At 36.1% G+C, this 20,075-nt stretch overlaps 1 protein-coding gene across 2 annotated transcripts in view; it reads left to right on the top strand.

Moving 5' to 3' along the window:
• Slk (STE20 like kinase) overlaps nucleotides 1-20,075 on the top strand; it is a 42,701-nt gene that overhangs the window by 13,243 nt on the left and 9,383 nt on the right. The window contains exons 3-13 of one of the 2 annotated variants that reach the window (XM_090345948.1): nucleotides 975-1,023; nucleotides 1,858-2,007; nucleotides 3,061-3,133; nucleotides 3,276-3,470; nucleotides 4,228-4,309; nucleotides 6,054-6,182; nucleotides 6,706-8,076; nucleotides 11,723-11,853; nucleotides 12,056-12,179; nucleotides 13,677-13,856; nucleotides 16,783-16,875. In XM_090345948.1, the coding sequence (XP_090202074.1) occupies nucleotides 975-1,023; nucleotides 1,858-2,007; nucleotides 3,061-3,133; nucleotides 3,276-3,470; nucleotides 4,228-4,309; nucleotides 6,054-6,182; nucleotides 6,706-8,076; nucleotides 11,723-11,853; nucleotides 12,056-12,179; nucleotides 13,677-13,856; nucleotides 16,783-16,875 (2,577 nt within the window). The remainder of the gene's footprint in view (nucleotides 1-974; nucleotides 1,024-1,857; nucleotides 2,008-3,060; nucleotides 3,134-3,275; nucleotides 3,471-4,227; nucleotides 4,310-6,053; nucleotides 6,183-6,705; nucleotides 8,077-11,722; nucleotides 11,854-12,055; nucleotides 12,180-13,676; nucleotides 13,857-16,782; nucleotides 16,876-20,075) is intronic. The other variant, XM_090345949.1, reaches the window with a different exon arrangement.

Here is a 20,075-nt window from a genome sequence, read left to right as displayed (position 1 = left end):
TTTATCTGGAGTAGCCAAAATGAGTTGGTGATGCTAAAGACGTAAAAACTTATTTTATATGTTACCTCTCCAGTAGTTACATTACTTGAATGAGAGTTGTTCTTCTAGAGTCCTTAACAGCATAGTTATCCTTAGATTCAACTCATGTTCATATTTAAGTTTCAGATTATACCCCTTTCATCGTGATGGTTTAACACTGACAAGTTTGAAGCCCCCTCTGTGCGCATGTTAGATAAAATCTATTTGTCTGTCTGTCTGTCTGTCTATCTAAGTCCTTACTGATAAAGCTACATAAAATATTTGATTACTTAAATCACAATAGTTATCTTACACATGAAAGCAGTACAGTCTTTCAGGGATAACAATAATGTACTGAATTTAAAAAATCTATACTTGGGACTGGGACTTTGGCCTAGTGCTAGAGTGCTTGCCTAGATGCACGAAGACCCGGGTTCGATTCCTCGGTACCACATATATAGAAAAAAGCCAGAAGTGGTGCTGAGGCTCAAGTGGTAGAGTTCTAGCCTTGAGAAAGTCCAAGGACAGTGCTCAGGCCCTGAGCTCAAGCCCAGGACTGGCAAAAAAAAAAAAATCTATACTTGGTAATTTTAGAGAAACCAGGACACAAAAAGTGGTCATTAACAAAAATGACCTTGGCTGAGTTTGTTAGTACGTGCCTATAATCACAACACTTGGGAGATGGACCTTGAATGATTATGAGATTGAGGCAAGCTGGGACTCTGCTATATATCAAGAGTCTGTCTCAAAAAAAAAAAAATCATGCTTCTACAGTGTACTGTTTTAAATGTATATCCTTTAAGGCTTTTAACTCTTGACAAAGTCTTGTTTAACATAATATTTCTACAATCAAGATTATTTGATAGCTCTTTCTTCACTTTTTTGTTTTGTTAAATTGAATAAGTTTTCTGAGACTTGGTGTGGTTTTAGACATATGCCTTTTTATTTGCATGCAGATCCTCATTGAATTTTGTGCAGGTGGAGCAGTAGATGCGGTGATGCTTGGTAAGTACCTATTATTCTTTTTTTGATTGGGGTAGGGGAGTGGTGAGGCTTGAACTCAGGCCTGTGTGCCTAGTAGGCTAGTGGTCTACTAGTTTGAGCCACAGCTCCAATTTCAGTTTTTGAGTGAGTAATCAGAGATAAGAGTGTCACAATGACTTTTCTGCTTGGGCTGGATTCAAACTAGGATCCTCAGATATCAGCCTTCTGAGTAGCTAGGATTACAGGCCGGAGCCACCAGCACCTGATGTGCCTTCTATTCTCTATGTTCATATCTTCAGTTATACCTAGAAAAATGCAAGGATTTCAACTTTCATCTGTATGTATGCGTATATATACACACAGACATACATACACACATATAGTAAAGCTCAGTAAATTAAGAAATCAATTTGATTATATTTTTGTATTCTTTGATAAGTACAATTCTGAAATGAAATGTTGAATAAATTACATCAAGAATTTTATTATTGTAGATTTTTTTTGTCAGTTATGGGGCTTGAACTTGGGGCCTAAGTGCTGTCCCTGAGCTCTTCAGCTCAAGGCTACCGCCCTACCCCTTGAGCCATAGCCCCACTTCCCATTTTCTAGTGATGAATTGGAGATAAGAGTCTCGGGTTCTTTAGTGCCTGGGCTGGCTTTGAACCATGATCCTCACATCTTAGCCTCCTGAGTAATTAGGATTACAGGTGTGAGCCACCGCGCCCAGCTCATTGTAGATACTCTACACACATCATAGGGATGGTATATACTGAATATAGAGATATAGATATATAGCTTGTTAGATGTTTTCATTGTATAAAAATGCAGATCTTTCTTTTGACTTTTTCCTCTTAGAACTTGAGAGACCATTAACTGAGTCCCAAATCCAAGTAGTTTGCAAGCAGACGTTAGAAGCATTGAATTACTTACATGATAATAAAATCATCCACAGAGATCTTAAAGCTGGCAATATTCTTTTTACCTTAGATGGAGATATTAAATTGGGTAAGTTATTAACTTGAATAACACATTTGAATTTTTGCTCTGAGATTACTCCTGTATGTATATAATTTGATATTGTTTTGTTACTATACACCTTACTCTCTAACAAATTTTGAATACTTTATTGAATAAATAATATCTCACAGAATTTCTAAGTATGCATACCTAATTAGAAGATAGGTAAATTTTTCTTCCCTTTTCTGTGTAGATATTATAAATATTTTGTATTTGGAGTATAATGTAGCATAGTATAGGACTGTTAACTCAGTTTAATTTTATTTGTAAAATTTATATCTAGTAGATTTTTCCATGTTTAGTTTTATACTCTGTTTTCTGATATGGTAGTTTGGTCAGACAAAGTTAGATTTGAAAGTCATACCTAAAATAAGTTAAAGATTAGGATTATAATTTTGTCTTTTTTTTTTTGCCAGTCCTGGGTCTTGAACTCAGGGGCTGGGCACTGTCCTTAAATGCTTTTTGCTCGAGGTTAGCCCTCTGCCACTTGAGCCACAGTGCCACATCTAGCTTTTTCTATGCATGTGGTATTGAGGAATCAAACCCAGGGCTTTGTGCACGCTAGGTAAGCCCTCTACCACTAGGCCAAACTCCCACCCCACTCTTGTCCTTTTTGTAATGTAATTTTATAAGATTGCTGACAAAATGTGATGCTGTTATAAATACTGCTTTGGTATAATTTCTATTTTTCACACTATAGGAAAAATACTGGTTTAATTGTAATGTAGCATCAGTGGGTGTTTTGTTTTGAAGTGAATAATTGTTCTGTGTTAAAGTTAGAATTTTTTGTTTTCAGTCTGGGGAATTTATCATTTAAAGATGGTGGTATTAGATGTATCAATTATTGCAGTTTTGGCAGTTTATTTACTTATTTTTGAGTCCATAGAAAGAAGATAGTTAAGATTAGAATTATAGAGAACCTGTGTTTGTTTTGCTTACCCTTTAATAAGGATAGTCTTGATGAAAGACTCTTTATCCCACTAAATATAATTTATGCTTCAAAGCTCTCATTAATGCTATTGTGTAATTATTTGTTTCAAGCGGATTTTGGAGTATCAGCTAAAAACACCAGGACAATTCAAAGAAGGGATTCCTTTATTGGCACACCATATTGGTAGGTATTTTTTTTTAATGAATTTAGAGTATTAGTCATGTCAGTGCTTACTACTAATTTTATTTATACAGATGTATTATAGTGACTATGTGATTTATAGTAATTGTTCTTAGTTAAACATCTTAACATCTTGTCTTCATAGGATGGCTCCGGAAGTAGTCATGTGTGAGACATCGAAGGATAGACCCTATGACTACAAAGCTGATGTTTGGTCCCTGGGTATCACTTTAATAGAAATGGCTGAAATAGAACCACCTCATCATGAGTTAAATCCAATGAGAGTACTGCTAAAAATAGCAAAATCTGAGCCCCCAACATTAGCCCAGCCATCAAGATGGTAAACTATTCTAAACAATGCTTTGTAAGAAGTAAATCTTGCTGTTTCATTTTCTTCTAATTTTCCAAAGGTGTTTAAGTTTGGATTTGTAGTTAAAGAATGCATGAATGAGAGGCCAAGAGTTTGGCCTAGTGGTAGAGTGCTTGCCTTGCATGCACGAAGACCCAGGTTCGAGTCCTTGGTGCCACATTCATAGAAAAAAAGCTGGAAGTGGTACTGAGATTCAAGTGGAAGAGCTCTAGCCTTGAGAAAAATCCCAGGACAGTTCTCAGGCCCTGACCTGAGCTCAAGCCCAGGACGGGCAAAAAAAAAAAAAGACCACATGAATGAGGAAACTAATTTGGGGTATATTTCCAAGATTTAGTGACTGTACAAATACTTACAACTAATTTTCTCCATGTATTTGAAAATGTGAGTGAGTTGAGTCCTGCATGAAAACAGTATTCTCTGTACTTGTGGGACAATGAGGTGTGTGTGTGGTTGATGTATATTTGTGAAATTTAGTATAATAGGATTTTTATAATTTTAATATATTTACGACTATATGGCAGTGTGCCAGTGGTCACTTAGATACTTACATATACATCTAACTTATTTACAGAAGAATATGTTTTATAAAATCTTACTAATTTTCTTCCATAGAATCAATACTGTATTTTATTATCTGAATAATGAAATAAGTAATTAAGGAATTTTATTTGGCTTTAATGACAAGAAAGTAAAGTTAGACTATAATTGTTAAAATTTTATTTTAAAGGTCTTCAAATTTTAAGGACTTTTTAAAGAAATGCTTAGAAAAGAATGTGGATGCCAGGTGGACGACATCTCAACTACTGCAGGTAAAAATAAGGATAACATGATAACAGAAAGTCACATGCTTTTCACCTACCTTTAAAAGCCACACTGGGCAGAAAAATGTGTGGGACTATCTCTCAGTTAACCACCAAAAAGTTGAAAATGGAGCTGTGGTTCAAGTGGTGGAACGGCATTCTTGAGCAAAAAAGCTTAGATACATTACCACAAAGAAATGTTAAAAGTGATTGGAGGAGGGTGGGGGGGGGGAGGGAAATGGGTACCAAGACATGTGAAAGGGTATCAATGTATGTGAATTAATGCACCTTCTATCTGGCAAATATCATGTAACCCTTTTACTAATTACAATAAAAAATATTTAACAAGAAAAAAAAAGTGATTGGAAAAATTTAAATATTTTTAAAGGACTGTTGGTTGTATTTAAATAAAAATGTATTAGATGGTGTTACAGGTAGACATACAGAATAAGAAACCCTGGGGCAATTATTGTTAGGATAATGTATGTAACTGCTTTATTATAGTGTTTTAGGCTGGCTTCTTTATTTTAGGTGGATTTTGTTTCTGTATGCAACAGAATGTCCCTTCAGCCCTGTTTCTTTTTTTTCAATTATTTCTGCTATTGGAGCTTGAACTCTGTTCCCTGGCTCAGTTCCTCAATTTTTTTGCTTAAGGCTGGTAGCTCTGTCAATTTGAACCCCAATTCTATTTCTAGAATTAAGAGTCTCCTAGGGGCTAGAAGTGTGGCCTAGTGGAGGAGGGTTTGCCTAAGCATGAACTAAGCCCTGGGTTCAATTCCTTGGTGCACTGAAAAAGTTGGAAGTGGCTCTATAGCTCAAGTGGGAGAGTGCTAGATTTGAGCAGAGTGACCAAGGACAGTACCCATGCCATGAGTTCTAGCCCCAGGACTGGCAAAAAAAAAAAAAAAAGACTTTGCTACCAAGGCTATCTTCTAAGTGTGATCATCAGATCTCTGCCTCCCAAGCAAGTAGGATTATAGGTGTGGACCACTGATGCCTGGAGAGAATACACTTTGTTAATGTTTACTACTCTGGAATCTGAAGGCTTTAGTGTATGACAGACACCATCTAGTATTAGGAATATGGAGATGAATAAAATGTCTTGTAATGCTTGGTGCCGGTGGCTCACACCTGTAATCCTAGCTGGTCAGGAGGCTGAGATCTGAGGATCATGGTTCAAAGCCAGCCCCAGCACAAAAGTCTGTGAGACTCTTATCTCCAGTTCACCATCAGAAAATTGGAAGTGACACTGTTACCTAAAGTGCTAAGCCTTGAGCTGAGGAGCTTGGAGACAGCGCCCAGGCCCAGAGTTCAAGCCCCATGACTGGGAGGAAACAACAACAACAAAAAACAGAGTAAAACATGTATTTTTATTAATTTTGATAAAAGTATAAAACTTTTTGTGGTTTTATTCAAGTTTTGGTAGAATTTATATAGTCCTTATACTTCAAGAGTTAATAATACACTTACTTGAAACTTGCTTTATGTTTTAATTAAAAAAATAGATTTTATTGATTTTTCTGACATGTAGAAAACTACCTATACTTATTACTTGAATATAACAAGTCTAGTAAAAGAACAAAAAGTAAAACAAAACATTTCACCATTAGTTACAGGCTCTTTTCTAGATGTTTTATTCTCTGAAATGGTGGTTTTTCTTAACTCTAGTTCATATTTTTTTCCAATCAGGGTACCTATTCCATGTTTGAATCTTACTTTTTATTGCAAAATGCTCTTTTTTTATGATCAATAGCATCCTTTTGTTACTGTTGATTCCAACAAACCTATTCGAGAACTGATTGCAGAAGCAAAGGCTGAAGTAACAGAAGAAGTTGAAGATGGCAAAGATGATGATGATGATGATGAAACAGAAAATTCTCTGGTTAGTATCTAGAGAAGAAATTTCATTTTAGTAAATATTGACAGTTGAGTTTTGAGGTGTGGTTACATGTCCATGCAATACAGGAAGCATTTTTAGAAATGAAGTTAAATGCCACTTGTTACCTATTTTCATCACTTATATTATTGAAGAATTATCAATTAAATTTAAGTTAACTATATAACTTCAGCAGTTTTAGTGAATATAGGCATTAAATCATTTTTTTAAAAGTATGTGTGTTTGGGCCGGGAGTTTGGCCTAGTGGTTGAGTGCTTGCCTAGCATGCGTGAAAACCTGGGTTCAATTCCTCGGTACCACATACATAGAAAAAAAAAAGCCGAAGTGGTGCTGAGGCTCAAGTGGCAGAGCTCTAGCCTTGAGAAAGTCCAAGGACAGTGCTCAGGTCCTGAGCTCAAGCCCAGGACTGGCAAAAAAAAAAAAAAAAGTATGTGTGTGTTTGTATGTGTTTTGATGATTGATTTGAGTTCATGTTTTAATACTAAAAATGTATAAAATCTTTTTTTAGCCAATACCTGCAAGTAAGCGTGCCTCCTCCGATCTCAGTATTGCCAGCTCTGAAGAAGATAAACTTTCCCAAAATACTTGTATTTTGGAGTCTGTCTCAGAAAAGACAGAAGGCAATAGTTCTGTAGATAAATTTAGCAGCAAAGTTCTTAATGAAAAATCCACCAGTGATGAACATGAAAAGGCTGTGGAGGGTATTAATGAATATGTAAATAATGCTAATTTAGAAGTTATGGCTGAACTCCATGATAGAACAGCAGGAATCCAGGAGAATGGGAGGGAGAAGAAGAGACTCAAGCTTGAAGATATGCCTGGCACAGGAGACCAAGAAACTTCAGACATTAATTCAGTCAGTGGAGGAAGGGAACCTAATATAACAGTAACCGTAGAAACGAATATTAAACATAATCTGAAACCTGAGGAAGGAAGAGATCAAGAAAAGCAAAAAGCACTTGAAAATAAACTTGCAAAAACTGAAGAAATTAAAGATGCTACTATTCATACAGTGGATTTAGTTTCTCAGGAGACTGGAGAAACAGAGGCAGATACTCAGGCAATTGACAATAAAGTTGAGCTTATAAAAGATGATACCCAAGAGAAATTGGGACGGGATGATAAAACCCATGAAGATATAATCAGCAATGCAAACAACATGGTAGAAACAAATGAGGCGATAGATGTTGCCCATAAGGCAGTTGAAAAAACTACTGAGGATGCTCAGCATAATGATGGTAAAGATGTGGTTGAAATAGACCAGAAATTAATAGATGAGCCCAGGGAGGGTCCTGAGTCTGGTGGTACTAAGGACGTTCTTCCTGTCAAAGAGCCGGAAGAGTTAGATAAAAAATCTGTAGAAGGCAAACATGAGGACCGATTAGTCACTAGTGCAGAGAACATTTTGGAAACCACTGAGGAACAAGGGACAAATGAAGTTGAGGTAGTTACCAAATCAAGTAGCACTGAAGAAACAGAAGTCAGAAATGCAGTGATTTATAATGACAGAAAGCCTCTAAGAAGCGAAACTGCAGATGCTTATGAAGCCCCTACTCAGATAGATACAGAGAAAAAAGAAACCCCACATGAAGTGCCAATTAAAACAGAACCTGAAGATCCTGCAGCTTCACTGCCTATTGAATCTCAGCCTGTTCCAATACCCAGTATTAATATAAACTCTGAAGATACAGAAAATAAAGGAGAAATATGTGCTTTAGCAAAAACGGAAACTGTACCATTACCAGAATCTGAGAATCAAAAAGAAAATGATGCAGATTCAGGGACTGGTTCTACTGCTGATAATAGCAGCATTGACTTGAATTTATCCATCTCTAGCTTCCTAAGTAAAACTAAAGACAGTGGTTCAATATCGTTGCAAGTAAGTATACTTGGATTCCTCTTTGGGTGTTTCTTTGTCATTTTGGCAGTTTAATGTTTATCTGGAAAATGAGACTATTAAATCAATGTAGTATTAATCCTATGAATTCTTTTGAGCTATTAATTAAAAAAAAGCCAAAGCATCAAGGAGAGATTCTTTAGATATTTTGGTAAACTGGGCACTGGTAGCTCATGCCTATAATCCTTGCTGCTTAGGAAGCTGAGATCTGAGAATCATGGTACAAAGCTAGCCTGGGCAGAAAAGTCTATGAGACTGTAATCTTTAATAAATTACTGCCCAGAAAAAGCCAGAAGTAACACTGTGACTCAAGTGGAAGAGTACTAGCCTTGAGTACAGAGAGGATCAGGGATAGAGGAGAGGCCCTGAGTTCAAGCCCCAGGACTGGCCAAAAAAAACCCCTTTCTTTTGCAAATCTGGTATAAATAGTACAATATGGTGTGTGTGTGTACATATCCATATATGTGTGTGTGTATATTTTAAGTTATACACATCTAGATTCAGTTTCTAGCCAGGACCAGTAATATATGAAAGAAGTGAGAAATTGAGGGAATGACCTTTTCTTAAGCATGCTTTGGAACATTAACACTGTGACATACCCCTGGCTCCTAGATGACCAACCTTGCTTTCTTAGTCATTTAAGACTTTGCTACTTCCTTGAGATACAGAGAAAAATAGAACCAGAACACACAACCTGTCATACTTGGAGCTATTAGAGCATATCTCCCAAATTTCGGACCTGGAGGTTTGGATTTTAAAGTCAGCTCAGGCAAGAGGGTTGGGCGGGGAGGGAAATGGGGACAAAAACATGAGAAGGGGTATCAATGTGTGAGAAGTAATGTACCTACTATCTGGTGTATATAACTGTAACCCCTCTATACATTACTCTGACCTCCCCCCCCAAAAAAAAATCAGCTCAGGCAGAAAAAATCCCACCCATCCTCTGTCATGGGGCTTGAACTCTGGGCCTGGGTGTTGTCCCTGAGCCCTTCAGCTCAATTCTAGCACCCTACCCTTTGAGCCACAGCTCCACTTCCCATTTTCTAGTGATGAATTAGAGATAAGAGTCTCATGGTCTTTAATGCCCACCCTGGCTTTAAACTGTGATCCTCAGATCTTAGCCTCCTGAGTAGCTAGGATTACAGGTGTAAGCCACCTTGTCCAGCAGGTATTTTCATTCTTTCTTTTCTTTTTTGTTTTCTTTTTTTTTTTTTTTGCCAGTCTTGGGCCTCGAACTCAGGGCTTGAGCACTGTCCTTGGGCTTTCTTAAGGTTAGAGCTCTACCTTTTGAACCATAGCACCACTACTGTTTTTTTTGTTGTTGTTGTTTTGTTTTGTTTTTCCTATGTATATGGTACTGAGGAATTGAACTTGGGTCTTCATGTGTGGTAGGCAAGCACTGTATCACTAGGCCAAACTTCCAGCCCCAGGAAAATGTTCCATATCCAGTTAACCAGCAAAATGTTGGACTGGAGTTGTAGCCCAAATAGTAGCTGTCAGTTATGAGCCAAAATCTGTGTGAGAGCAAGAAGGCATTGAATTCAAGTATCAATAGTGGTATGAAAAGGAATTAAAAAAATATTACCAGGGGGAGCTATGTAGAAACCTGGGGGAGAACTTGAGATGTGATATTTGTAATAAAAGATCCTTTGGAACTCCAATATGAGTGAGTCATGGGCTGCCCTTTAGATAATACTTCTTAAGAGATTTGGGTTGATAAGTAGTAGAAGAGACGATTGAAAAGCAGAAAGAACCTTGGGGACAGAACTCTAAGACAAGACGAGTTAGCCTGTCTATATCTAAAGTACTTCCCATATTACCTGGATCATGCTGCCCTTGCTGCCTCTTCCTCTTCTTGCTCTTCCTCCTTCTCCTTCTCCTCCTTTTCCCTTTCCTCTTTCTTCTTCCTTCTCTCTTCTTTTGTTTAGTTTTGCTGGTAGAAATTCCAGGAATCCAAAATGAATAATAGCTTTTTTTTTAATAGACTGAAGATGTGCAATTTGGAGGTTTAGAAAGCTTTAGGCCCTTTTTTTTTTTTTTTTTTTTTTTTGGCCTGTGCAGGAGCTTGAACACAAGGCCTGGGCATTGTCCTTAGTCTCTTTGTGCTTAAAGTTAGTGCTCTACTACTTGTGCCACAGTGCTACTTTCAGCCTTTTCTGAGTAGTTTATTGGCTGTTCATGTTGGCTTTGAGCTATCAGATCTCAGCCTACTGAGTAGCTAGGATGATAAGTTTGAGCTGTTGGTACCTGGCTTAGGTTATAGCATGCCAATGCTAGATTTCAGAGGGAATCGAGAGCTTTCAGGGCTTTGGCTAAGGATCATGAAGATTTGGGGATCTGAGGATGGAAGAGAAAGAGGTTTGTAGAAAGGTGACTAGAAAGTGCCAGAAGCTAACTTTAAAATTCCAGAGCTTTTTGAGTTTAGTATTTTCATCTGCTTTTTCTTCCCTCCTCTCCCTTCTCCTTCCTTTGAGATGGGACCTAACAATGTGACTTAGTCTAGCCTCAAACTTGAAATCCTGTTTCATTTACTATCTTGGTACTGGGCTTCCTCTACTTTCTAAACTTCTTTCCCCACGTTGAAACCAAGCAGTCTTCTTTTCTGTACACTTCATCTGCTTACCATAGTATAGGTTTAGGAGTGTTATATTTCTGTTTTTTCTATTAGTATTTAAAAGCCTTTGGGTCCCCATTGAAGAATACTTTGATCTTGATAGGAAACTTTATAGCTAGTACTTTGGGGTACAGTGAGAGTGGAAGTACTCTCTAATAACTCAAATATGCCATATCAGGTTCTGACCCTAGATAGAGGAATGCTATTAATCATATTCCTACTTTTTTTTTTTTTTTGCCAGTCCTGGGCTTGAGCTCAGGGCCTGAGCACTGTCCTTGGACTTTCTCAAGACTAGAGCTCTACCACTTGAGCCTCAGCACCACTTCGGCTTTTTTCTATGTATGTGGTACCGTGGAATCAAACCCGGGGTCTTCGTGCATGCTAGGCAAGCACTTTAACCACTAGGCCAAACTCCAGGCCCCATATTGCTACTTTTAAGTAGATTTTGAGTCCCTGCCTTGGCAATGTTCAAAACTTACCCGAGGGGCTTGGAGGCATAGCTCAGTTGGTAGAGTGCTAGCCAGTGAGCAAAAGTATCAGTTGCCAAGTACCAGTTATGTCCCCTCCCCCAAACTTAACTGAAAACCTTATCTGAAAACATTTTCTGCTGCCCTCACCTGTAGAAAGATAATTTCTAGGAATTCATTTTAAAGTGTTTTGATAGTGAAAAAGTAGAAGAATCTGTAGAATTTACAAAGGTCAAAAAAGATCAAGAAAAAGTTGTTTACCTGTGAAAGTTACATAAATTATCCATTTAGTGAAATGTTCATGATCACTTGGGTCTAATTATGTAGTTTCATTAACTTACATGTGCACATGATTAAAATAACTAATTTCACTTTAATTTGGTTTCATCTGTAAAATGTAAGTCAAATAGGCATAATGTGACAAAACTGGTTCCATGGATGTGTGATCTTTATGGCTGTTCAATTATTTTCATTTTTAAAAAAATAAAATGATTTCTACTGCTAATATTCCTTACACAAAACTTAACTGAAATGAATTTTTGTTCAGGAAACAAGAAGACAAAAGAAAACACTGAAGAAAACACGCAAATTTATTGTTGATGGTGTGGAAGTAAGTGTAACAACATCAAAGATAGTTACAGATAGTGATTCCAAAACTGAGGAGTTGAGGTTTCTCAGGTGAGTAGAGGCAGCATAATTAAAAGGAGTTTGTGCTTTGTTTTCTGTTTCTTCAAAGTTTAGGGAATAATCAAAAATAAATTCTTGGTTAATTTTGAATTATTTAGATTTTTTTTAACTTTTCTGTTTTTCTAAAGTGTTACTTCAGATATGTAATTTTTTTCTGTCTTCCTTTTTTGTCTTTATTGTTACATTTTGTCAGACGTCAGGAACTTCGAGAATTAAGATTTCTTCAGAAAGAAGAGCAAAGGGCCCAACAACAACTCAACAGCAAACTACAGCAACAACGAGAACAAATTTTCCGGCGCTTTGAGCAAGAAATGATGGTATTCTTAGATTTTTGTACTGGTTTGTTGATAATGATAGTGCTTTAAAAAAACAACAAAGTAGTTAGCTTTATAATTTAATATCTTATTATCAGATTCTCCTGATTTTATGATATATTTCTAGCTTTTATTTCTTTGACATATTCTTTTTTGAACTTCTTTTACTTAGGGTGGTTGAGTAGCTTAAGTAGTAGAATCTCTGCCTAGCAAGTATAAGGTCCTGAGTTCAAGCCCTAATACTACCAAAAAAGATTTGTCTTGAAATGATCTTCCAATTTTTTGGGAGGGGGGGCGTTGGTCTTGAGGCTTGAGTCTCTGTACTCAAGGCTAGTGCTCTACCACTTGAGCTGCAGTACTACTTCTGGGGTTTTCTGAGTAGTTTATTGAAGTTAGGAGACTCACAGACTTTCTTACCCAGGCTGGCTTGGAAACGTGATCCTCTGATCTCATTCTCCTGAGCCTCTGGCACCCAGCGATCTTCCAATTCTAATAGTACCGATTTGAAGCGTGACAAGGCCTTTATGTTTTCCCTGAAAACTTAGATTATAAAGCCAGTAGAGCTTTTTGAAGTTCTTAAATGTACTTAAGTTAGGCAACTTTGCAGTGTTCCAGTTTAATCTTTTGAATGTAGAATCTTAAGATTTTTAAAACTAGCAATTGTTCTCTTCTTCCTCCTTTTCCTTTCTTCTTTCTTTTTTCTCCTATCTTCTTTTTTTCCCTAGAACCACTGTCTTCTCTTGCTCCGACAAGTTAAGCCTGTATCTTCATTGTTGCCCTAGAATATAATGCTAAAAACTAGTGAGAGTAATTGTTGGGAATCCTTTGTTTTTATGTCCAAAGTTGGAAAGGGACTTAGTAATTAATGTGACATGAAAATAGATAATTGAAATTAGTATTCCAGGTTTTAAGTACAGTCCTCCTTCTGTTTGTAAATTTTAAGTGGTGAGTATTTTTTTGTGTGAAGTATAACACTGGTTAATGTACATAACTTAGATTACATTGCAAAGAAAATAACAAAAGCTGTTCTCATTCATATTACTGACATTTTTTTCTTATGAAATATTTTCTTATGAAAATACTCTTCTAACCAAATTTTCCCCCCCAAAATGTTTTGCTTTTCGATTTGGTTTAAGATGTCAGTAAATCTGAGAATGACAAGTAATATTATTAAAATAATTTCAGATGAGCCCTTGATTTATCAACATTTTTTGTGATGAATACTGAAAAATTTCTAATTCACTTTAATAATTCACAGCAATTAGGTACTTATTAGGAGTATCTGAAAATTTTGAGCATTCTTTTGTTTCTAGAATAAAGTGTTTTCCATTTTAGAAAATAAATGCTGTTCATCTTTCCAAAGTATCTTATATTTTAGTGCATTTAATTTGTTTAATCTTACAAAGGTTGTATCTCATTCTTAAATTTAAATTATATGGTCTTCTTAATCATTTCTACTATAGTTAATTAGTATGAGTGACAAGCTACATTGTTTTACAGAGTAAAAAACGACAGTATGACCAGGAAATTGAGAATCTAGAGAAGCAGCAGAAACAAACTATTGAACGACTAGAACAAGAACATACAAATCGCTTGCGAGATGAAGCCAAACGCATTAAAGGAGAACAAGAGAAAGAGTTGTCCAAATTTCAGAATATGCTAAAGAATAGAAAGAAGGAGGTGAGTATAATGGCAGCTTTTAGTTACTATAGGTATTTTTTTTAAAAAAGTTTTGTAAATTGTTACTATAAAGGTGATATACCAAGAGGTCACAGTTATGTAAGTCCAGTAAAGAATATGTTTCTTTGTGGTTAATGTCACCCCTTTCCTCCTATGGGTGTTTGAAATTTTATTTTTGTATTTAATTTTATTATAAAGGTTATTTTTAATGTAAAGTTAAGGCTCACTAAGATATAGGAATAATATCTGGTAGTTGAATAGCACTCATTTTGTTCTTTAATTGTGTCTTCCCAGCTGACGGGCTGACCCTGGTATGGTCAAATATTATCCTGATTTTATTGCCAAGAAAACTGAGTAAAAATTTTCAGTGGCCAACGGTACTTTATAAACTACTACTATATGGCTAGCTAAACCATGTACCAGGTCTTTAGTCTTACCTATGTTGTAATTTACTGTTTTTCTTTTCTTAGTGCAAAATTTTAGTCTTCATATAGGATTTTTTTTAGAAAACTTAATTCAGTGGTGTTTAATAGTGACAGCAATAAATAATTTGCATTATTGTTTATTATTATTTTTTCTGTCCTGGGACTTGGATTCAGGTCTTGGGCATCGTTGTCCCTGGGCTCTTTTTGCTCACGGTTCTACCACTTTGAGCCACAGAGCCACTTAGGGTTTTCTGGTGGTTTATTGGAGATGAGAGTCTCATGGCCTTTCCTCCTGGAGCCTCAGATCCTCAGATCTCAGTCTCCTGAGTAGCTAGGATTACAGCTGTGAGCCACCAGCTTCTGGCCTTATTGTTGTTCTTAATTCATACTTCTAGCAATTTTTTTTTTAAATTAGCTCTGTTGATTTCTTAGGCATTGTGACAAAAAACTTAAGAACTTGAAATACAAAATAATGTATCTGTAAGCTCATCTAATTATAAGGTATATTGAAGAATCAGAAGAAGAAAACATCTGTAGAGTTGATTAGATTTAATTTTTTCATTTTTCTTGAAATGATTCCATGTTGTTACAAAATTTATTTTGACCATTATTTACTATAAAAGATTGTTGTTGATTTTTAAGGAAGATTTTCATATTTTATTGCGTTATTTTGTCCCCAAATTCAAACTGTGAGTACTTTATAAATTTTCAGAGATAAATCTTCTCCCCTCACCCAATCTTTATCTTTTCGTGGTATAAAAGGCTTCAGGGAAAATAACTATAATCAACCTATTGGAATTAGAAGAAGTCTCAATCCAGCCAGTAGCTACATTTTCACTTTGCCACACATTTTAAAATGCAGATTTATTTACTTCATTTAAATTATGAAGAAAATTGAACATTCTTAAATCTTATAGATAAAATGTTACTGATTTCTTCAGGCAACAATAAATATAAATGTGTGCAAATTTATCTTGTTTTACTTCTCAAAATTATTTTTGCTGTTTTGTTGTTGTTGTTGATGTTATTGTTATTTTTGTCACCCAAGCTCTTGAGCCACAGCTTTGGTGGTTAGAGATTGGAGTCTCTCGGACTTTAGTGCCCACCCAGGCTGGCCTTGAACCACAGTCCTCAGATTTCAGCCTCCTGAATAGCTAGGATTACAGGTGTGAGCCACCACACTCAGCTTTTTTTTTTTTAATTTAAATTTTTTTATTGGGTCTTATTAGATCTTCACAGTCTTTGTACTATATTCCAATGAATTTCACTCCTCCCACACTCCTCCTCAGAATAAAACACCACCAATAAGTTTCTATATTTTGCTTTTTTATGTTCTGTATAGAATTGCTTCATATACCAAGATGAGTGCATTTGTTAATTTTCTTACAACTGTGGGCAGTTTTTTTTATTATTCTTTGTATCAGGTTAAATTAAAAGATTGTTATAGGTAAGTATGACTTAATACTAAAGAATTAAGTCTGTAGTTAACAGGAAAGTTTTAACTATAGAAAACATGTTTGAGATCATAATATGCATATTTTAAATAATTTCTAATGTATTTTTTCTTATTGCTAAACTTCTTGCACTTGGGGAGTCTCTTCCTTTTATTGGTGCTTTGGTTTCTTGAGGAATTACTGATGGAAAATTTAAACACAATGTTAAATCAGTCTCTCTCTTGGACTATCAGTGGCATGTGGTGATTTGGTTTCTTTTGGTGCTTCTCCTTGTAAACATGTGATTGTTTTTCTTAGTTGCATTTATTGGTAGATGGAATTTATTTAGGATTTTGAAACAATTAAAAGAAGGAATCTTATATATTCTATTATAATATACTTCAGTGTAATAAATCTTAATAAACTTTAAGATTAGTTATCTTATTGATTTGAAAGTTGTCAACAAAGGAGAATGTTACTCTGATTCTGCAAAAAGTGGTCACTCATTTTTGTCCCACTGTATAAACTGGTGTGTTTTATGAAAAAAAATTAGTATCTGTTTCTCCTTTGTATATTCTATGAAATACATCTCCCCCCTTTAAAAACCTGGTTTCACTAAGTAGATTTCGTTTAGAATTATTTGTCAATTATAAAAGTTAACACTTTTTTGAATGGCATGTCAATACCTTTGGTTTTAGCTTTATGATCTTTCGACAAGTCAGTTGAGTTTACCAAAGCCTTAGTTCAGTGTTAGTGCTTAGTTCAGTGCAGTGTTAGGTGATCCTGTACTGATGACACTTGGATCTTAAAAGAAAAATGACATAGGTGTAGCTGAGCAACCTGTCAATCTTTATATGCTATAACCTTCCTTTCTGTGCTGAGATTAAGCATGCTTTGTCCGCCTCTTCTTCTTCTTCTTCTTCTTCTTTTTAACCAAACTAACACTTGGGCTGATGCATGTTGGAAGGATCTTTTTACCTTTCCTATTTAACTGCTTGTCTGCTCATGTAAATGCTTGCTGTGGAGAAAGTATTATTTCCCCACCTCCTGCATGCTTGTGTACTGTAGGTTGCAAATGAAGTGGAAAAAGCACCCAAAGAGCTGAAAAAAGAGCTCATGAAACGCAAGAAAGAGGAGCTTGCACAAAGCCAGCATGCTCAGGTAACAGAGCTGCTTAATGCTACTAAAAAGAGAAAGCAGCATTTTCTCACAGCTCAGTGAACTATGCATGGGTGAGAGAGCAGTTTTAACTGTAATTATTATATAATGTTGAACTTCCATCTGTAGATTTCCAGGATCATCTTCTTATACTAGTTCACACTGTTCATGGCATTGAGTTGGTAATGTGAAAATAACTCTGATGTTTAGAAAGCTGACTCTAGAAGAAAGGAACAAAATACTCTTCATGTAGAATTCACTTAATGTAATGAGGAAGCTTTTATTTTTAAGTGGTAATGCCAGTGCGTGGTAGCCAACAGCATAGAATATTAGAAGCTGTGTATATAAGCGATATGTTTAGGAATGCCTACAAAGACCTCCTTCCCCTCCTCTCTTTTTTTTGCCAGACTGTGGTCTCTGTCTTGCTCCTGCTCAGGTTTTTTTTTTTTTTTAATTTTTAAATTTTTTATTGTCTCTCACAATTAGGGCTCTGTCACTTGAGCCATAACTCCATTTCTTAACTTTTGCTAGTTAATTGGTGCTAAAAAGGCTCTTGGATTCACCTCCCTGGGCAGGCTTTGAGTTGTAACCCTCAGATCTCCTTAGTAGCTATGATTTTAGACTTGGACTGTATTTGCACTAGGCCACTGTGTTTCTTTCAGATTCAGAACCTAGCAATTCAAGGTATAGATTGTTTTTACCTACATGTTACTACATAAAGACACTTGATTGTGGATTATGTAAGGCTTTTTTTTAACATAAGATGGATAAATTCTTCATTAGACAATTATAATTTTATAGACTGATTTCACATACCTTTACAAGGCTTTTTATAGTAAGAAAGGTAAATCTTTTAAAATCATCTTTACATTCAGCCTGAAGGCAAAATGGAGAAAGAAATATAATTTTTAGTTACATAGTCAAAGGCTGATCTCTGGCTTGCTTTTACATCATTGAAAGGCCGCTGACTTGCCTGTTTTTTTAAACAGTTTTTTTTTTTTTTTTTTTTTTTTTTTTGCTAGTCCTGGCTTGAACCCAGGGCCTGAGCACTGTCCTTGGACTTTCTCAAGGCCAGAGCTCTACCACTTGTGCCTCAGCACCACTTCTGACTTTTTTCTATGTATGTGATAACCTAGGAATTGAACCTGGGCAAGCACTCTACCACTAGGCTAAACTCCCGAGCCTTTTTAACAGACTTTCTGGTGAGTTTTTTTGTTGTTATTTTTGGTGTGGGGCTTGAATTCAGGACTTGGGCACTGTCTCTGAGTTCTTTCGCTCAAAGCTAACGCTCGGCCACTTTGAGCCATGGCTCTGCTACCGGTTTTTGAGTGGTTATAGATAAAAGGTTCATGGGGACTTTGTGCTGGCTTTGAATCGTGATCTTTAGATATCAGCCTCTTGAGTAGCTAGGATTATAGGCATAGCCACCACTATCCAGGTTGGTGAGTTTTTAAAAAGCGAATTCTACTTAAAATAAATAAACAAACAATAAGCAATACAATTTGTAAGTCACTAATCTAGTTCAAATTTTAATTCTACAGATGAGAAGAGGCCTCTGTGTTCATTGAGTTGACTCACGGCTCAAGAAACATAACATTTGTGTAATTATTCTGCTTATAAAAAGTAATCAGATATATTCTTACTGGGAGGTACATTGTATTCTGATTCACAGGGTGTTGCTCAGGTCATGATTCAGTCTTTTCAGTTGTCATCTTGTGCAGTCTTCAACGCCCAAATGCAGGACGTAAGTCCGGCGTGCCTACGGGAAGGTGCTTTGTCCTGTATTACCTGCTCTTCCTTTGACTCACATGTGCCTTTTCATTGTCCGCTTCATTTGTTTAAGTGACAGATAATGTCAGTACCAATGATAGTGGTAGCAGTCTGACATGAACTAAATAGCACAGTGTACTTCCAAAAATGTTCACATGTGGTTCTTGCTGCAGCTGTCCTATTACAAGGATGGGCATCACCGTTTTCAGGTGAAAAATTGAGGCACAGAAGACTTACATGGTCAATTTAAAAGTTACTAAGAGATGAATGTTAGAGCTGGACCTAGAACACTTCCAATATAGTGTTCTTTTAAAAATCTAATTCTAATTGGAGATTTCCATCTTAAAAGTAAAACATCTTCCCAGTAGTATTTTGTAAGCTTTGCACATGTGAGAAGTTGAATGCTGTGATTAGAGTTTTACCTTTGTGTGAAGTGACATTTTGATTTCATCTAAGTTTAAACTATGGATATGGTCAGAAAAGCCATGGCAAATATAGTGACTTTAGTAGTTCTGTTTCCCTCTAGTCCCCATTTATTCAAATTGCCAATAATGAATAGAGTTGTAAGTCTTGTTTTATAGTTTTAAGTCTGGAATGCCAGGCTGTATTCTTTCTCCCAGTTCCACAGAAGAAAGTAGCCCATCTAACATTGCGATTTTTGTTTGTGATATTTGATATATACAACTGGAGTAGCCAGACTACAGCTTGACTTCAGACACTTTATTATTATTATTGGCAGATATTTGACTTTTTTGCTGTCTTCTAAAAGTAAAAGCACTGATTTTATATGAAAGAGAAAAATTATTAATACAGTCACTTTTCTGATCATTACCATTTTTTACTAAATATTTAGAGTTGAAATGATTGAATTGTAAGGGTTTTTTTTTTTAAAAAAATCCAAAGTTGTAGTTTTACTGCTTTCTAGTTATTTAAAATTCCTTATCAGAATTTAAACTTGTATTTTTAAAGGGCACTGATCATACAGTTTAATGTGCCTGTTTTTATTTTCTTTTTGTAGACATTGAGTTTTGAACTTAGGGCCTCTCACTCTTGGTTGGCTTGCTTGATTATAGGTAGTGTACCACGGGCATTATAGTAAGTGTACCACTTGAACCACACATTCAGCCTGGCTTTTTGCTGGTTATTTTGAAGTCTTGCCAACTTTTCTGTTTGGACTGGCTTTGAACCTTGATCCTCTCATCCCAGCACCCTGAGTTGGCAGGATTATAGGCTCAAGCCACAAGAATTTGGGTGTTTCCATTTCTTTTTTTTGCCAGTCCTGGGCCTTGAGCATTGTCCCTGAGCTTTCTCAAGGCTAGAGCTGTACCTCTTGAGCTACAGCACCACTTCTGGCTTTTTCTATGTATGTAGTACTCAGGAATCGAACCCAAGTCTTAGTGCATGCTAGGCAAGCACTTTACCACTAGGCTAAA

This window comes from Megascapheus bottae, chromosome 15, assembly GCF_031878675.1.
Source record: "Megascapheus bottae isolate mThoBot1 chromosome 15, mThoBot2.hap1, whole genome shotgun sequence".
In the NCBI taxonomy this organism is placed as follows: Eukaryota; Metazoa; Chordata; class Mammalia; order Rodentia; family Geomyidae; genus Megascapheus; species Megascapheus bottae.
This window is presented reverse-complemented; position numbering and strand designations above follow the sequence as displayed.